The 19736-nt window shown below is 52.4% G+C and overlaps 1 protein-coding gene across 1 annotated transcript; it reads left to right on the forward strand.

The window, feature by feature from the left end:
* Window positions 1-1784: 1784 nt before the first annotated feature.
* On the forward strand, window positions 1785-14802 carry LOC121090301 (ostricacin-2-like). Its single transcript, XM_040598699.1, has 4 exons — window positions 1785-1918; window positions 3147-3234; window positions 3624-3750; window positions 14482-14802. Exons 2-4 carry the CDS (start codon window positions 3177-3179, stop codon window positions 14492-14494), a joined length of 198 nt encoding a protein of 65 aa, XP_040454633.1. The 5' UTR covers window positions 1785-1918; window positions 3147-3176; the 3' UTR covers window positions 14495-14802.
* The last annotated feature ends 4934 nt before the right edge of the window (window positions 14803-19736 follow it).

The raw sequence follows: 19736 nt of genomic DNA on the forward strand, positions 1-19736 counted from the left end.
CTGGGTGTGTGTGGGAAATCATTGTGCCCCTGAGGAAATAGGGACTGATGTCTGTGCCAGGGGACGACTCAGGATCTTGGGCTCGAGCTGGGGGTCTGTGCTGTTGGGGGGATGTTCAAGACCAGGGGCTGGTCTGAGGAGGTCAGCTAGGAGCCCAGGGACAGGCTGTGGGTCAGCGTTGTGGTCGAGCCTTGGGGCAGATTGATGATGCTCAGCTCAGGGTAGGGCTGTGGGGGTGGCCCCTGCACTGCCATGGGGAAGTCACCATGGGGGCTGGCAGAAGTCATCCCATTGCTCCCAGCCAGGGAGCAGCCTCAGCCTGGGGCACTGGGTACTTCCATGGTGATGGGCCAAGGTCAGGCCAGGAGTAGATCAAAGTCCAGTTCTGGATCAGCAGAACCAATCTCCAGCTCTGGTGGTGTCCAGCACAAGATCCCCAGCTCAAAGCAGCTCCCCAGGGCAGGTGCTGGACCCAACCATGGCCTCCCTGCGGTGTGGGCTGGAAGCCCTCTCCACACCATAATCAGCAGCCCTGGGTTGTGCTGGCTCTGGACTGGTCCTGAACCTGGTGCCAAACCTCTAGGAGTGAGGTTGCTGCCAGCACCCTTATACCTGCAAAGACACTGCCCTGGACATCCAACCCTAATCCTATGGATTGCTGCTCGGGGGAGATAACCATTACGCATTTCTCTGATAGATGGCACTAGACCCTTTGTCTCTGATGTATCCAACCTCAAGGCCCTTTGCTCTCTCCAGGTTCCAGCTCTCAGAGCTTTGGTCTCTCTGGGAAATGGATCAGCACTCTTGGTACTCTCTCCCATACCCAGTACTCTGGCTTGAAGTTTACTAGAGCACTGCACAACCATGCAGACACACTATAGCCAGATTGTTCACACGAAAACATAGGTAGTAATAAAGTTTACCAGGAATATAGAACAGATTATGGTGATCAGATGTAGGGACTGGCCAGAGAGGCATATTGACCAGCAGCCTGCTTACAACAGGTTGGACCCTTTCACCCCTTGCTTCTCTCTGTTTCTCATGACCTGTTCCTCCTTGACCCACCTTGACCTTCACCTTTCTGAAGCATCACATGATTCCTATAAATTGACAAATTATCTTGATCATGTCCATATCTCCAAGGCCTAATAAGTCCTATTCACCTTCATTCCATAGTCTCCCTTAGTCTGCATATCTTGACACAGAGAATTTTTTCTATTGAAGCCAATTTGTGTGTCTTCTACCAGGAAAAACAGGTGTAGAAGCAATGAATTCAGATAGAATTAGGTGAGCTGTGATCTTACCTGATCGCTTCTCCTGTTCACTGTTGGTTATCTGAGTAGCCATCAGAAAGGTAGACTTAAGCTTGTCGCTCCCTAGTATATCAAAAACAGATCATCTTGGCAAGGATGAAGCTGTTCTTGTAATACTACAAGAGCAGCAAATGAAAATATTTTACATAATCCTGCATGTCACACACTGCCTTCTTGCAAAGTAAAACGAGAGGAAAGGAAGAGACAAATATTTTCTCCTTTTCTGGGACTGGTTGCACAGATGTCTGCTTTTACCATTCCAGGCAGTTCATGCCAAGCCCGTGTGCCTGCTGTGCAGCGGGGTGTCACAAGAGGTGTTGCATGAGGATAACGGTGCAGATTGCAACAGCCTCAAGAGGTACCTCAGCTTCTCCCATTGCATCAGAGAGGGATGAGGTGCAACCCCATCACCCCCACATGGACGGGTCACCTTCTGATTGGCCAAGGGGAGATGCGCCAGCAGGAATACGCCCATCTCCCACCCACTGGCAGCCGTGTAAAACCAGGGTGGTTTAGGCAAAACAACACTGCTTGGACGCCAGGGCACCTGGGCGTGATTCCTGCTGCCTTTGTTACAGCCTGAACACCACCGGTACCTTCGTCAGGTAGGTGATTGACAGGTCTCTTTCTGGAAAACTGCCCACTCAGCTTCTCTGTTCAAGTCCCCTCACCCCAGGTGCACCTAAATGAGAAACTGCTGGAAGCATCCACGCATAGGATCAGGGCATCAGTGCTGCCCGGGCAAGAGAATAAAAACCTTCACATGAGTCCTAAGAGCCCGGGGCATGTGGCCGATGCAGCTAAAGGTTCCCGTCACTACGGGAGAGGCTGGAAAGGTGGCTGGATGCTGGAGGGGGGACTCAGCTCCTCTGTGCTGGGGGAATGGGGACTTTCCTCAGGGCAGTAAGGAGATACTTTCCCAGAGCAGTACAGAGGTTTCCCATCCTTTCAGTTAACTCACAGCGTTGATTAATTTTCCCTCTGTGGCCACCCAGATGCTTCCCTGCCCTCTTGCTCCTCCCTGGGTCGGTGCTGCACGGGGCAGGGGCGGTGAGAGTGGGGCTGGGGAGGGTCTTTGCTGGCAAGTCGAGGAACGGTCTGGAGCTGAGGATGGGCACTCCCAAGCCCAGCTGCAAGGACCTTCCTGAGCCCCGGGGAGCAGAGGCGAACAGGCAGGGTGCTTTGGACTGGTTGAGGTGATGGAGAGCACCGGCCAAGCCTTCATATGACGTGGCATCTCCAGGCACAAGCATTTCCCTAATTTCTTGACCCTGCTTTGGCTAGTGGCATGGGACTGCATGTTGCCAGAAGCATCTCCTGATGAGCAAGCCTCCTCTGCTCGGGCATTTGATTATGAAGAGGCAGAAAGGAGAGGGCAAATGCCCTAGCGTTAATCCTGGTCTGCAGACTATGCTGGGAAGTATACCTGGTGTCATCCCTTCGTCTTGTCCCTCTGGAAAATTCTGCACAGGGGACACACGCAGGCCCTGCAGATGTTCTGAGGGACTGTAACTTGTAAAAGTCATTTCTCTTTCCTTATGACCTGAGTTTCAGTGGGTGTTGTTGGGAGTAAAATGATGACAACTAGGCATGAATCCTCCAGCCCCTGTTTTGTGGAGAACATCAGGAAGACCTGTGAAGAAGACAATGAAATAATGTCCAGAATGCCCAGCAGGCTGGTGCTCCCTGAAATGCTCCCAAGATACCCGTGAAGTTGTGATGCAAGGGGGATCATTATTGTCTCTTTTTGTTGGAGACTGTGCTTTTTGGCTCAGCGGGTGCCCAGCCTTGTCCCTGTCCTTTCTTTGTGGTCCTGATGTGTCTTCTCTGCAGCCCCGTGAAGACGAGGGACAGGCGTCAGCCATGCGGATCCTGTACCTGCTCTTCCCCTTTGTCCTCCTGTTGGCCCAGGGTGCTGCAGGTGAGAGGGGAAGAGGGGAGGTGGGGGGAGGTGTGAGCCCCTATCAGTGGTGTCTCCCATGTCCGGGGAAGGGATCAGATTTGTCAGGGAGAGATAGAACTGGGTAGATACACACAAGATGGGGAGGGGTTGGCTCTGATCAACGGCCGGGTGGCTGAGGAGCCAACACGGCACTTCCCGTGCCTCACACTGGTCCTTCCCTTTGACTTTCCCCACGTGTGCACATGCTGCTGCAGGAGAGGTGATCTCGTGCTGGAGAGGTAAAGATGTTTGGTTTGGTGCTCGGTGCACATGGCAGACATCCAGGGAAAGTGTTTGCCGCTTGGGAATCACGCATAGTTTTTGCATTTAACCCATGTTCACTCTTTTTGACCGCTTTTACTCTCCAGGATCTCCCTTGGGCATAAACAATCGGAAAGAATGTCAACGTCAAAAAGGTTTCTGCTCATTACTGAACTGCAGCTTCCCGTATATCATCAGTGGAAAATGTTCAAGGTTTTACTTCTGCTGCAAGAAGTAAGTTTTGGAATGACAGATGGCCCTGTGATTGCAGAGAGAGTTGCTTTGTGTTTAAGTGTCCACAACTTGCTGATGGGTCAGTGCTATACGTGCCCCAAGGCAGAGGCCAGGGAGGGAAAGGAAGTCTGCTTAGCCCTGCCTTGAGTGGGGCTGAAGGATCCCAAGGTCAGCCAGCACCTTCTGCTCTCCTTCAGACCCATGAGGCTCCTTTGGGCTTTGCAGAGGGCTCTTCCAAGGCAGCAGAGTGTGAAGCGTTTGCTGTCCCTCTGCAGCATGGAGGACACGATCCTGGTTTTGCTGCATCTGCAAAGCCTTGGGGCCAGGGCTGCCACCACTAAGATAACAGGGATCCCAACTGTTTGCCATAAGCACTGAACTTCATGTCTGTTGAGCCTGATTCTCTGGCACCGCAGGCCTGCGTGTCATCGCAGGGCAGGTAGGAGGGGTGGGAGGAAAAGTCATTTACAACAGCTCATGTGCTCCTCTGCTTTCTTCACCCAGGATGTGGGGCTGAATACCTGAACCCTGTGAGCAGGGTGTGCCCTTTCTTCTGTCTGCTGGAACCATCTCCTGAGATGCTCTCCCCTCCCTGCTGTCCTCTCCCCTCCCTGCCTCTGCTGTCCCCAGGCGGTGTGACAGCAGGAATGGAAGCGCTGCTCCTGCTGAGTGCCCAGGTGCTCGTGGGCTGGAGACATCCCGTGATGGGCCCAGTGCCGTTGGGGCAGAGGCTGCTTTTCCCGGCTGGAATAAAGACGAGCAGTTTGGCATTGCAGTGGGTGTGCCATGTGGCCATTTCCTTGTGACAGAGGGTGTGCCGTGCCTGCTGGCCCTGGGGGTGGTGGTGGGTTGGTGGCAGGAGAAGTGCCTGGGGTGCTGGGGGTCACCACCATGGCTGTCCCCGGGGATGCTCTTGCCTGGCAGCTGCGTGGGAGCTGGGAGCCAGGGTGTTTGCTGTGGGTGTGATGGAGCTGCTCCTGTGGAGTGGGAGCCCTGTCCTGTTCCTGCCCAACACGGGTGTCCCTTGTCCCTGGCAGCCACAGCTTCTTGTTCAGGGTTGTGCTGGGTGGTGTGTCCCATGTGTGGGTATGGACACAGCTGCACACCTCACCTGTCCTACCGACCTTGCTACTCCTCCTTGCCCTGCTCCAGCATGCTGCAGCCCTCCTTGCTGTGTGCTGCACAGGAGCTGTGCTGCTCCACAACCTGTCCCACCAGGCAGGAGGAGGAGGTCATGAAGCCCTTGCTTCAGGCGACCAGTGAAACAGTCCCATTGACTGTGACCTGGAAACGTCCATATCTCTAGTCCCACAGGCAGTAAGCAGGGTGTCTTCTCTCTGCCCACCTGGAGGTAATCCGGGATGACATGCTCTTCTCCATCAAAGGCAGTGACCTCCATCTGTCTGCAAAAGCAAACTTTGTGCTTTAGATTGCCTGGGGGGTACAGTGCACGTGTATGTCCCTGCACACATGTGCCTATGGCAGCAACTGGTGACCCTTCCTGTCTTGGTGAAGGCTTTCCTGAACTGCTTTCTTGACCTGCAGAGTTTGGTGAGGGATGTCCAGATTAACCCTGCCTGCCATGGCCTTCCTGTCCCCACATTTCGCTCTATTGAGCCTGCAGCAGTCACCGCGAGTGCCCTTCATCTCTGTGGTGCAAAGCTGTTCCACCGCCCCAGGGGCTCCTTGGCCCAGAACATCTTGAACCAGAGTGACGGTGGTGTGGCCAGTCACCTCATGAGTTTCAGAGTGCAGACAGAGTGGAAAGCAAGGGAACGAGGAAGAAAAGGAAAAAGAGAAAGACTGTTTTTCATTCTAGAATACATGAACTTTTCTGTTCTCCGTTACGTGTAGGATGACTGATCTGGAGGTCACGAGCTGGGAGGTGGGCATGTTTATGTGCGCTCTTCAGATTCTATGGGTGCTTGCCTGCAGCAGTTAAGGTCTCATTTCCAAAGGACCCAGAAAAACCTCTTGAAGTGAAATGAGAGGTAAAGCTTTCCTCACCATGTTCAAAGATGAGCAGGTTTGCAACATGCAGTATGATCTTGCACGTCTCACGTTAGCTGCTGAGTTATATCATCCATAAAATGAGAGGACGCAAAGAAGGAAACTTTTTCCTCGTTCCTACTGTTCCCTGAGCCAACCAGCTGGCTTTGCCCATTCCAGGCAGCTGCTGCCAAGCCCGTGTGCCTGTTTTGCAGCAGGGTGTCCCAGGAGGTGTTGCATGAAGGTAACAGTGAAGACGGCAACAGCCCCAAGGAGGCACCTCAGCCTCTCCCACCGCAGCAGGGAGGGATGAGGCGCAACCCCAGCATCCCCATGAAGATGGGTCACTTTCTGATTAGCCAAGGGGAGATGTGTCAGCAGGAAGAAATGTGTGTGCCACCCAGCAGTAGTGGTATAAAAGCAGGGTGTTTGGGGCAAAGTAGCATTCCCGGACCTCAAGAGCACCTTGGACACGAGTGATTCCTGCTGGGTTTGTTAGCGCTTGAACACCGAGACCTTGACCAGGTAGGTAACTGAGGCCTCTCTTTCTGGACAGCCGTCCTTTACACCTCTCTCTTCAGCTCCAGAAACTTTCTAAATAACAACTGTTGGAAGTGTTCATGCACCTAATGAGACCACCTGAGCCTTCCAAGAATGAGCACTAATTGTCTGTCTGAATCAGTGATTATCAGAGCCCAGAATACTGTGAAAGTGAAACTGGGTTTCCTGACTACAAATGGGACTGGAAATGAGTTATGAGGCTTGAGGAAGGTCCCTGCGGCCTCATACCCTGGGGCACATGGGGACTGTCCTGGACAAAGGAGGGAAACGCTATTCAAGCAGCAGCACAGAGATATTCCATCTTTTCAGGCTTATGTGAACCGGGAAGGTTGCTTTGTAGTAACCATGGTGGTCACCAGGGGCCTCGCTCACCGAGTGCCCGGCATCTCCAGGCACACGCAATTCCCTCAACTCCAGAACATGGGCCCGTTCTCGACCCTGCTTTGACCACTGCCGTTGCGTTGAGTATTGGCAGGAACACCTCCTGATAGGCAAAAGTTCTCTACTTCGGCCCTCGGGTAAGGAGAAGGAGAAGTGTGAGACTGAATGCACCAGAAATGTGTCAGGTCTTGTATCAGCATTTGGAAATCTCTCTCTTCTCACCCTGGGCTCTGTCTCTGCAGAAACACATTTAGTTCTCCTCAAGTGGGTTGGAGGCACAAGGCCTGAGGGAGTACAGCTTCCAAGGGAAAATACTCTGAGTTTTCCATGTCTTCAGATGTTGTTTTGCTTGAAAGTGCAATAGTCAGGCTTTACTTCTCCCACATGTCATTTAAGGAAACACAAAGACAAAAGTGAGAAAGACGATGGAAAAACATCAGCTGGATTTCCCCACAGGGCAATACTTGGCCAGCTGCTCCCAGGATATCCAGAAGGGGCATACCTGACAGACACCCTTTGGCACAGGCCGCAGAAGACATCGTTCTCTGCTACTTGGCATAGCCCCACTGCAATCTGTCATGTTACTGTGTGCTGTCCCCTCCAGGATTTCTTGTGCCTCCCCTCTGCAGCCCCGTGAAGACGAGGGACAGGCGTCAGCCATGCGGATCCTGTACCTGCTCTTCCCCTTTGTCCTCCTGTTGGCCCAGGGTGCTGCAGGTGAGAGGGGAAGAGGGGAGGTGGGGGGAGGTGTGAGCCCCTATCAGTGGGGTTTCCCACGTCCTAGGAGGTGACCAGATTTGACAGAGACTGGGAGTGGAATAGTTTTGCAGGTGTCTTAACTCTCCTATGTGAAAAGCCATGTAATGGCACACATCTGGGCACATTTACAGCAGTTACATTTGCCCTGGGTGCAGAGGAATCCAGGCCAAGGAAAGGGCTTGGATGCTTCTGTGGGTTAGGGAGGGATTCAGCTCTGGACTCCAACCCCCGTGGTTTGCTGCCACCCCCTCCAGGGTCGTCTCTGAATGAGCTACTATTGAAGTCACTGTAGGCGCAGCCTACACAGACCATCCTAGTTGTCCAGACTGTGGACACTTTGGGTTAGAGTTGTCTGGCCATGGTATGTAGCAGAGTTTGGGGATACTTTGACATGTCTGTCTCTTAGACCTCCAAGCTCTCCCAGTACTGTCTGACCTAGCTGAGACGTTCTGGTTGGGGTGATCAATACAGATGGTGGTTGGAGGCCACAGCACAGCCTTCTGCACCCCGATGGCCAGAGACAGCTGGGCACCATGTCTTCAGCTTAGACCTCTCCAGGCTACACTGGCCATGCTGTCCAGTAGCATTGTACCTGAGTGTGCCAAACCCTCATTACCCCAAGGCATGATCCCTGCAAGGGCTGGGCAAGGGCTTTCCATGACAGGTCACTCAAAGGCAGGGCACAGCCAGGACAGGGGCGTGGGATGTGTGGAGTTCTGCGGTTGCCAGCTCTGCTGGTCCCAGCCATAGTGGGCATGCAGCTGGGGAGCCAGCACGGCGCTTCCTCAGCCTTATGCTGGTCCTTCTCAGCACCTGCTCCTGTGTGCACCCACACTGGTGTGAAAGAGTCCTTCTAGGTGAGACATGCTGCTGTTGAATATGTGGCAATGGTGAGGTTGAAGCTGAGCCATCTATTGGCTTGAAATATGTGGGGAGTGTCATCTTCTGCAACCACACACTGCTCCCCCAGCTTATTGTTCTGTTTCTCTGTGCACGATCACCCTTGGCACCAGGAAGCAGAAGCCAATGCAGAAGAAATGGAGGACACTGCGTTTTGGGGGGCTGCCTTTTCCCCTTGTAAACCATGGGATCCTGTTAAATATTCAGGAGCTGCTGCAAACTGTAAGTTCTGGAAATGGCTTGCTCCTCTTGGTATAGTTTTCATTGTCTTTCAAGCCAGCTTTTGGGTCACACCACCACACATTCGTGCTCAGAGGCAAAAGCCAGGGAATGAAAGGAAAAGGCTGATGAATGAATGAATGCCAGGGAATGAAAGGAATGAAAATGAAGGTCCTTGTGGGTTTGGACCTGCCTGCTGTGGGGCTGAAGGAGCCCAAGGTTAGCCAGTGCCTCCTCAGTCTCCCCCAGCCCCACCAGTCTTGCCCGCTGCCAAAACTGAAAGCTCAGCTGTGTTGTGCAAATGAGAAGGCTGTCCCTTGGGTAGTGTGAAGCACAGGATCCTCCTCCTGGTGTCTCTAAAGAGCCTCAGAGCCAAGGCTGCCACCACTAAGGAGAGCACAGGTCCAAGCCAATGGAAATTCCTGGAGTTTGCCTCTGTGCGCTTGAGCCTTCTCTCCCTGCACTTGCATGTCATAGGGGAGGAGGTGGGAGGGACTGGGAGGAAAAGTCATTTACAACAGCTCATGTGCTCCTCTGCTTTCTTCATATAGTGTGTGGGGTTGAATACCTGAACCCTGTGAGCAGGACGTTGTCTCCTTGCTTCTGGCTCCTGGAACTCATCTCCTCACTTCTGGCTGCTGGAACCATCTCCTGCTGTCCCGTATTCTTCCTGACATCCTCTCCCCTTCTTGCTGTCCTCTCCCCCCCCTGCCTCTGCTGTCCCCAGGCGGTGTGACAGCAGGAATGGAAGCGCTGCTCCTGCTGAGTGCCCAGGTGCTCGTGGGCTGGAGACATCCCGTGATGGGCCCAGTGCCGTTGGGGCAGAGGCTGCTTTTCCCAGCTGGAATAAAGACGAGCAGTTTGGCATTGCAGTGGGTGTGCCATGTGGCCATTTCCTTGTGACAGAGGGTGTGCCATGCCTGCTGGCCCTGGAGGTGGTGGTGGGTTGGTGGCAGGAGAAGTGCCTGGGGTGCTGGGGGTCACCACCATGGCTGTCCCTGGGGATGCTCTTGCCTGGCAGCTGCATGGGAGCTGGGAGCCAGCGTGTTTGCTGTGGGTGTGATGGAGCTGCTCTGCTCCCTCCTGTGGAGTGGGAGCCCTGTCCTGGTCTTCACAGGCTCAGACATCTTTCTTTTTCCAAATCCTTTCTTCCATGTCAGTCTCTCTTTGTGGTGAGTAACGTTCTTTTCTTGCAATAGGTGCTCAGCCCAAGTGCTGAGGAGTTCATGGGTGGCACCGTCCTGCTGCTCGGTGGCAAAGGACTCTCCTTGGACACTATGTAGGAGATGTCTGTGCCCAAATGGGCCAGGACTTTATTTGGGCTGGAAGGGTCAGACTGCACGTTTCTGTTTGTCTGTTTATCCGTGCACACACGGGACACTCCTTTGCAATCTCTTTACCGGCTTGGAAATGCAGGACCAGCTGCAGCCTCTGCAGATGATGGCTGGGCTGCCAGCAGCATTGGTAGGAGGTGGTGCAGGATGCTGGGCCGCTGCAGCCGCAGCAGCAGCAGCAGCACCCAGGCTGGGCAGTGCAGTAATGTCAACCCAAGGGTGTCCCCATGTCCCTGAGCTGCATATTCTCCTTGTTCTGCAACAGCCAAGGGAAATTTTCCAATGGAAAGCAGGGTGATATTTATGGCGCTTGGATTGGATACTCACTACTGTCCCACAGCAGCCTCTGGGAGAGGCTCTCTGCCGTGTCTGCTGGCTCCCTCCTGGCACAAAGGAAGATGTTGAGGGTGGAAGCAGGATCTGCCTTCCTCTCTCTTCTTCCTCTACAGCAGGGCTGCTGTGCCCCGTGCTGCTGACTTGGAAGGGTGTAGGCCAGGAGGGACAGAGGTGGTGGCAAAACCTCACCCCTGGAGCGGGAGAGCGGTTATGAGTTGCCAGGTCTGGTCCCAGCTGCAGAACCTGCCACAAAAGACTTTCCTGAAAGATATGGAGTGTGCGGGACCTCTGGGGGCACACCACAGCAACCAGGAAAAGCTACATGTGGCTCATGATCTCAATGGAGGAAAACAGAAATATCTATGCCTCAAAGTTGGGCTTTGCCTCCTTGCATCTGCATTGTGTCTGTAGGGAGAGCTGATAATCTACTGGGCAGCTTCACTGTAGTAACAGTGAACATGGAAACATGGAAAACCCTCTGGTTTTCCATACCCTTCCTTCATCGAAATGTTACCTGCTACTCCCTGGAGCATCAGGCAGAGGAGAGCACGGAGGACAGGCTGGAGTCGCTGGTTCCTCAAAATGTCCAGCCCAAAAGCTCCTTTTCCTGTTTCTCTGCCCACCAGAGGGAAGGAGGCATGGCTTTCCTCTTCTGACACCCCTGAGAAGGGTGCCCAGGCCTCCAGACTGGGGTCTTGTGTCATCTTGCCTTGTGTAAGGGCCGTTGGGCGCTGTGGTTTGCTGGACACCTCTTGGGGGGCACACACGCACACACACACTGCATCCATGCTCATCAGAAACCCCCACCAAGCTGCTGCTGTACCACAAAACGGAACTTCCGCTGCTTCTCTTCAGGCAGTTCTCCCAGAAAAACCCTGGACCAGTTTTCTGGGTTAGTGGGACCTCTGCTTCTGCTAAACATGCAGAAGCTGTCTTCCACCTGTTCTGTGATTGTTGCCTTTCCACTGTGCCTTGTGCTCTCAGAGGCATGCAAGGAGAAGAGGCGCAGAAGCCAGAGTCCACTACCAAAACCCACAGCAGGTAACCCCTTGGAACTGGGGAGACCAGATTGCTCTTCCAAACACCTTGAGAGGCAGTTCCCAGGTCAGGCAAGTGGCACAGCTCCCACCTGCTCTGCAAGGACTGCTGCTTCCCTCGATGGCATGAAAGGCATCAATCGCAGTGGCTTCACAAGCAGTGACTATGTCCGTCCTGTGTTTCTTCACCTTGAGTGGCTTTAGGGGGAGAGGCAGATGTGTTGGATCACTGGTTTACAGACCTTAATATGTATCCTGGTGTTGCTCTCCCTTTATCTAAACAGTCGCTAGAGAGATAGTGTCATGCTTATCACCCTTGGACACATCAGGTGCACAGACATTTGCTCCCAGAAGCAGATGTTCTTGCAGTGTCCAGAGGTGGGAGAGCTTTCAATATTTGGTGTGCTCCCAGCCACCAAACTCTAACCGATTGTTCAGTCGGGTGGGAAGAGACAGACAAGGACTAACCCCTTCTGGGACTGGGCTGACACTGGTGTCTGCACCAGCCAGAAACTTTGTCCACCCCAAAGATTTTTCAGCAAGGCAGCACAGCCCATGTGCCCGCTGTGCAGCGGGGTGTCACAAGAGGTGTTGCATGAGGATAACAGTGCAGATTGCAACAGCCTCAAGAGGTACCTCAGCTTCTCCCATTGCATCAGAGAGGGATGAGGTGCAACCCCATCACGCCCACATGGACAGGTCACCTTCTGATTGGCCAAGGGGAGATGCGCCAGCAGGAATACGCCCATCTCCCACCCACTGGCAGCCGTGTAAAACCAGGGTGGTTTAGGCAAAACAACACTGCTTGGACGCCAGGGCACCTGGGCGTGATTCCTGCTGCCTTTGTTACAGCCTGAACACCACCGGTACCTTCGTCAGGTAGGTGATTGACAGGTCTCTTTCTGGAAAACTGCCCACTCAGCTTCTCTGTTCAAGTCCCCTCACCCCAGGTGCACCTAAATGAGAAACTGCTGGAAGCATCCACGCATAGGATCAGGGCATCAGTGCTGCCCGGGCAAGAGAATAAAAACCTTCACATGAGTCCTAAGAGCCCGGGGCATGTGGCCGATGCAGCTAAAGGTTCCCGTCACGACGGGAGAGGCTGGAAAGGTGGCTGGATGCTGGAGGGGGGACTCAGCTCCTCTGTGCTGGGGGAATGGGGACTTTCCTCAGGGCAGTAAGGAGATACTTTCCCAGAGCAGTACAGAGGTTTCCCATGCTTTCAGTTAACTCACAGCGTTGATTAATTTTCCCTCTGTGGCCACCCAGATGCTTCCCTGCCCTCTTGCTCCTCCCTGGGTCGGTGCTGCACGGGGCAGGGGCGGTGAGAGTGGGGCTGGGGAGGGTCTTTGCTGGCAAGTCGAGGAACGGTCTGGAGCTGAGGATGGGCACTCCCAAGCCCAGCTGCAAGGACCTTCCTGAGCCCCGGGGAGCAGAGGCGAACAGGCAGGGTGCTTTGGACTGGTTGAGGTGATGGAGAGCACCGGCCAAGCCTTCATATGACGTGGCATCTCCAGGCACAAGCATTTCCCTAATTTCTTGACCCTGCTTTGGCTAGTGGCATGGGACTGCATGTTGCCAGAAGCATCTCCTGATGAGCAAGCCTCCTCTGCTCGGGCATTTGATTATGAAGAGGCAGAAAGGAGAGGGCAAATGCCCTAGCGTTAATCCTGGTCTGCAGACTATGCTGGGAAGTATACCTGGTGTCATCCCTTCGTCTTGTCCCTCTGGAAAATTCTGCACAGGGGACACACGCAGGCCCTGCAGATGTTCTGAGGGACTGTAACTTGTAAAAGTCATTTCTCTTTCCTTATGACCTGAGTTTCAGTGGGTGTTGTTGGGAGTAAAATGATGACAACTAGGCGTGAATCCTCCAGCCCCTGTTTTGTGGAGAACATCAGGAAGACCTGTGAAGAAGACAATGAAATAACGTCCAGAATGCCCAGCAGGCTGGTGCTCCCTGAAATGCCCCCAAGATACCCGTGAAGTTGTGATGCAAGGGGGATCATTATTGTCTCTTTTTGTTGGAGACTGTGCTTTTTGGCTCAGCGGGTGCCCAGCCTTGTCCCTGTCCTTTCTTTGTGGTCCTGATGTGTCTTCTCTGCAGCCCCGTGAAGACGAGGGACAGGCGTCAGCCATGCGGATCCTGTACCTGCTCTTCCCCTTTGTCCTCCTGTTGGCCCAGGGTGCTGCAGGTGAGAGGGGAAGAGGGGAGGTGGGGGGAGGTGTGAGCCCCTATCAGTGGTGTCTCCCATGTCCGGGGAAGGGATCAGATTTGTCAGGGAGAGATAGAACTGGGTAGATACACACAAGATGGGGAGGGGTTGGCTCTGATCAATGGCCGGGTGGCTGAGGAGCCGACACGGCACTTCCCGTGCCTCACACTGGTCCTTCCCTTTGACTTTCCTCACGTGTGCACATGCTGCTGCAGGAGAGGTGATCTCGTGCTGGAGAGGTAAAGTTGTTTGGTTTGGTGCTCGGTGCACATGGCAGACATCCAGGGAAAGTGTTTGCCGCTTGGGAATCACACATAGTTTTTGCATTTAACCCATGTTCACTCTTCTTGACCGCTTTTACTCTCCAGGATCTCCCTTGGGCATAAACAATGAGAAAGAATGTCAACGTCAAAATGGTTACTGTGGATTTCTGAAGTGCCATTACCCATTTGTCATCAGTGGAAGATGTTCAAGGTTTTACTTCTGCTGCAAGAAGTAAGTTTTGGAATGACAGATGGCCCTGTGATTGCAGAGAGAGTTGCTTTGTGTTTAAGTGTCCACAACTTGCTGATGGGTCAGTGCTATACGTGCCCCAAGGCAGAGGCCAGGGAGGGAAAGGAAGTCTGCTTAGCCCTGCCTTGAGTGGGGCTGAAGGATCCCAAGGTCAGCCAGCACCTTCTGCTCTCCTTCAGACCCATGAGGCTCCTTTGGGCTTTGCAGAGGGCTCTTCCAAGGCAGCAGAGTGTGAAGCGTTTGCTGTCCCTCTGCAGCATGGAGGACACGATCCTGGTTTTGCTGCATCTGCAAAGCCTTGGGGCCAGGGCTGCCACCACTAAGATAACAGGGATCCCAACTGTTTGCCATAAGCACTGAACTTCATGTCTGTTGAGCCTGATTCTCTGGCACCGCAGGCCTGCGTGTCATCGCAGGGCAGGTAGGAGGGGTGGGAGGAAAAGTCATTTACAACAGCTCATGTGCTCCTCTGCTTTCTTCACCCAGGATGTGGGGTTGAATACCTGAACCCTGTGAGCAGGACGTCGTCTCCTTGCTTCTGGCGCCTGGAACTCATCTCCTCACTTCTGGCTGCTGGAACCATCTCCTGCTGTCCCGTATTCTTCCTGACATCCTCTCCCCTTCTTGCTGTCCTCTTCCCCCCCTGCCTCTGCTGTCCCCAGGCGGTGTGACAGCAGGAATGGAAGCGCTGCTCCTGCTGAGTGCCCAGGTGCTCGTGGGCTGGAGACATCCCGTGATGGGCCCAGTGCCGTTGGGGCAGAGGCTGCTTTTCCCAGCTGGAATAAAGACGAGCAGTTTGGCATTGCAGTGGGTGTGCCATGTGGCCGTTTCCTTGTGACAGAGGGTGTGCCGTGCCTGCTGGCCCTGGGGGTGGTGGTGGGTTGGTGGCAGGAGAAGTGCCTGGGGTGCTGGGGGTCACCACCATGGCTGTCCCCGGGGATGCTCTTGCCTGGCAGCTGCGTGGGAGCTGGGAGCCAGCGTGTTTGCTGTGGGTGTGATGGAGCTGCTCTGCTCCCTCATGTGGAGTGGGAGCCCTGTCCTGTTCCTGCCCGACACGGGTGTCCCTTGTCCCTGGCAGCCACAGCTTCTTGTTCAGGGTTGTGCTGGGTGGTGTGTCCCATGTGTGGGTATGGACACAGCTGCACACGTGACCCAACCCAGAGGCCCCAGAATTACCATCTCTGATTTGGAATGGGACCTCCATGTCCATCAAATGCAGTCACTACTCAGCTCCCTCCCTCGTGGCAGCCCCACAGCATCAAGCCCTCTACCAGTCCCACAGCCTCTATCTCTGTAATAATCCTCCTGATGGGGCCTGATCCTGCACACAGCCCCCACAGACATCCTTTCAGGCCGTGGAGGGGATGTAGGTCTCCCAGGCTTGCTGCCCAGCTCTTCCTCAAGGTGACTGTTCCAGTGGGTCTCATGGACCACAACCTGGAAACGTCTAGAAGTGTCATCCAGCAGGGAGAAATCAGAGGGTATTTGCCTCTCTGCCTGCCTCAGAAAAACAGATTGCAAGACTATTCTCTGTCAACAGCCAGTGACCTCAACATTTCTGCAAGCGTAGGCTTTTGCCCCGTATAGTTAAATACATGTCTTATTCGATGCACACGTATGTCAGCATGAGTATGTCAGCAACTGATTGACTGATGGTGTTGTGGAAAGTAACCCACCCATGAGTTTAATACAGTGGAGCTAGAGAATAAACAGCTGCAAAAGGAGTAATATCAACGGATAAATGATACTTACTGTTGCCCATGATATGACATGACTTACATGGAAGCAGTGAAGTGGATGCTGATATATGTGTGCATTTGAGCATCAGCTCATAAATGCATGCAGCAATCAGTATGTTATTTCCAAAACATTTGTTGACATTTCAAATATAAGCAGAGATAAACCCTTTCTTATAATTTTGAAAGGTAACAAAGTTTATAATATTCCTCATGTTACCAGGCAGTCTCATCTCTGTGCCTGGCAAGAACATGGAGCAGATCCTCCTTAAAACTTTGCTAAAGCACATGGAAAATAAGGAGGTGATTTGTGACAGCCAACACGGTTTCACTAAGGGTGAATGGTGCCTGAGAAATCTGGTGGCCTTCTATGATGGCGTTACCACACTGGTGGATAAGATCAACTGCTGTCATCTACCTGGACTTGTGCAAAGCATTTGACACTGTTCTGCATGACATCCTTGTCTCTAAACTGGAGAAACATGTATTTCATGGATGGACCACACAGTGGATAAGGAATTGGCTGGATGGTCACACTCAAATTATTGCAGCAAAGATTTTATGTCCAAGTGGAGACCAGTGATGAGTGGTGTTCCTCAGGGGCAGTGCTGTTTAGCATCTTTGTTGGCAACATGGACAGTGGGATCAGGTGCACCTCAGCAAATTTGCTGATGACACCAAGCTGTGTGGTGTGATCAATAAGCTGGACAGAAGGGATGCCATCCACAGGGACTGTGACAGGCTTGGAAGGTGGGCCCATGTGAACTTTATGAGGATCAGCAAGGCCAAGTACAAAGACCTGCACATGGGTCGGGACAGTCCCAAGCACATATACAGGCTGGGCAGAGACTGGATTGAGAGCAGTCCTGTGGAGAAAGACTTGGGGGTGTTGGTTGGTGAGAAGCTCAACATGACCTGCAATATGCACTTGCATCCCAGAAAGCAAACCCTACTCTGGGCTGCGTCACCAGCAGCATGACCAGCAAGCTGAGGGAGGTGATTCTCCCCTTCTACTCCCCTGCCGCCCTGTGTCCAGCTCTGGGGCCCCCAACATAAAAAGGACATAGACCTGTTGGACTGAGTCCAGAGAGCCTTTACGATGATTAGAGGGCTGGAGCACCTCTGCTATGATGACAGGGTGAGAGACTTGAGGTTGTTCAGCCTGGAGAAGACAAGCCTCTGTAGATGCCTTAGAGCACCTCCCAGTACCTAAAGGGGCCAACAAGAAAGCTGGAGAAGGACTTTTCACAAGGACATGTAGTGACAGGACAAGGGGGAATGACTTTAAGCTGAAAGAGGGTAGGTTTAGATTAGATATTAGGGTTCTTCACTGTGAGAGTGGTGAGCACTGGCACAAGTTGCCCAGAGAAGCTGTGGGTGCCCCATCCCTGGCAGTGCTCAAGGCCAGGTTGGACGGGGCTTGGAGCAACCTGGTCTAGTGGAAGGTGTCCCTGCCCATGGCAAATGGTTGCAACTAGATGATCTTTAAGGTCTCTTCCAACCCGAACCACTCTACAGTTCTATGTTCTTGCACATTCCATGCTAACTGATTATTTTGTCAGATTGGAGGAGGAAAGGAGGGAAACCTTATTGAGACTGGCTGCTGTTGTCAAATTCTGGCAGTTCATGCTAAGCCACCACAGCCCGTGTGCCTGCTGTGCAGTGGGGTGTCACAAGAGGTGTTGCATGAGGATAACGGTGAAATTTGCAACAGCCCCAGGGAGGCATCTCAGCCTCTCCCTTTGCCACAGGGAGGGACAACCTCAAGATGGCAACCACATCTTCCCCATGCAGATGGGTCACTTTCTGATTGGCCAAGGGGAGATGTGGCCATAGGAATAAGCATGTCTCACCCAGCAGCAGTGGTATAAAACCAGGGTGTTTCAGGCAAAGTGGTATTCCCTGACCCCAAGGGCATCTGGGTACTAGTGATCCCTGGCACGTTTGTAGCGGTCTGAAGACCCAGACCTTCCTTGTCAGGCAAGTAACTATGGGCTGTCTTTCAGGCTGACCACCATTCAATCTCTCTGTTGAAGTTCCATCATAGTGGAACCATCTAAATGGTTGGTTATATCTGTTCACATAATGATGTATCTGAGCTTTCTAGAGAAAAATATAAATTGAAAATACAAATCCTTTCCAATTAGAGCTTGGAATCTGCTGAAACAGGGGAAACTTGGCACAGGAGATTGGAAAGTTTCTGTGGTGTTTGAAGAGGGACACCAGGGTCTTCTATTTGGGATAGTGGGAATTCTATAACTTGGAGGAGCCACTTTCCATTCAGCAGTACAGTTTCCATTCTTTCAGCCTTCAGTTAACTCGAAAGGTTGTGTTTTCCTGATCTTTGGACACTGAGACATTTCTTTCTCTTCTTGTTCCTAACTGGGGACCTGCTGCACAGAATTATTTCATGACTTAGCTTTACTGTTGCTCTTGTATTGGCCATTGGCACAAGTATCTCCAAAGTGTGCAAACCTTCTCTACTTTGCCTTTGGTAAGGGGACGCAGAAGCAGGAGAGCACAGACACTAGGTGTAACCCTTATCTAATGAGTACAGTGGAAAGCATACCTATTATTTCCCTTTGATTCTGTTTCCCTATTTATATTTTTACAAACTATATAGTATTTATATTTAGGTCTGTTTTAGAGACAAGTGTGCCACGTGTAAGGCCCAAGGTACTTAAGTTTTCTGACTGCATTCTCTTAATAGCATCAGCTGCCTTTTTACTTAAAACAGCACAGATCACCAGACTGAAGATTTAGTCTGTGTTTGGGAGAAAGCTTAAGGAAGATGACTGAAATATATGTGTTTAGGTACTGCATTGCCTGAAACTTCCTGAACCATTTGCAGGCTATTCAGAAAGCTGCATATGTAGCTGTTGTTCTTGTCAGTAGGCAACAGACAACACCATCTTCTTTTGTTCAGGATAACACATCTGCAGTTTGGTATAGCACCCTGCCTAGGCTTCAACACTACCTGGGGTCCCCCAGTGCCCTTGTTGCTTTGGTATCTCCCCTGAAGGTGAAGACCTGTGAGAGGCATCAGCCATGAATCTCCTGTATGTGCTCTTCCCCTTCTTCGTCCTGCTGGTCCAGGGTGCTGCAGGTGAGAGGGGGAGATGGGGTGAGGTGTGAACCCCCCTCAGCCGGGTTTTCCATCATGCAGGAAGCGACCATACTTTTTAGGGATGCTTAAAGGAGGAAATGGTTTTGTGGCTTTGCTCCAGCATAAGAAGTTATGCAATGGGACACACCAAAGTATGCTCTCACAGTGCCCCTTCCTCTGAGAACAGAGGGGCTGGTGTGGAGAGAGCCATCCAGGAATAACAGCTTGACTCCTTCTGTGGGTTAGGGAGGGGTTGAGCTCTGGGCTCCACACTGGGCATTTAGCTGCTGCTCTGGAGGGTGAGCTCCCATTGCAATCGCTGAAGTCTCAGCCTATGCAGCCTAATCCCGCTCAGGCAAAAATATGAATGGGAAGTCCATTGTCTTATCACAGATACTTAGCACCTTTGGAGGACCCCTAGATGTGTGTGATTCTGTGATATCAAAGCCCTCTACCCCAGGCTGGCTGAGCTAGTCAAAGCTTTATGGATGAGCCAGTCCTTCTGCAGAGACAGCGGGAGGTTGGAAAATATCCCTTTGTACCAGAAACGGCCAGGGGTACCTGTGCCTCAGGGCTTTAGCTGATAGTCCTTCTCAACAGTTAACTTGCTCTTGAAGGTGCAATTATGGTCATTTTAATACTTGGCCCACAAGGTGGGTTGAAATCCTAGTGGAGTGCCAGCCCTTCTGAATTTACAGAATATTCTCCCAAACTACCTTTTCCTTTCAACTGTTACACTGTACAGGTGCATCTCTGGATCCAGGAAATGAAGATCAATGTAAGCAAGAAGGGGGAGTCTGTAGTTTTTTGACCTGCTATCACCCTTATTACATCTTTGGAAGGTGTTCAACATTTATGGTTTGCTGTAAAAAGTAAGTTCTAAAGTCAAACACTCAGGA

The sequence above is a fragment of the Falco naumanni genome, chromosome 6, assembly GCF_017639655.2.
Source record: "Falco naumanni isolate bFalNau1 chromosome 6, bFalNau1.pat, whole genome shotgun sequence".
In the NCBI taxonomy this organism is placed as follows: domain Eukaryota; kingdom Metazoa; phylum Chordata; class Aves; order Falconiformes; family Falconidae; genus Falco; species Falco naumanni.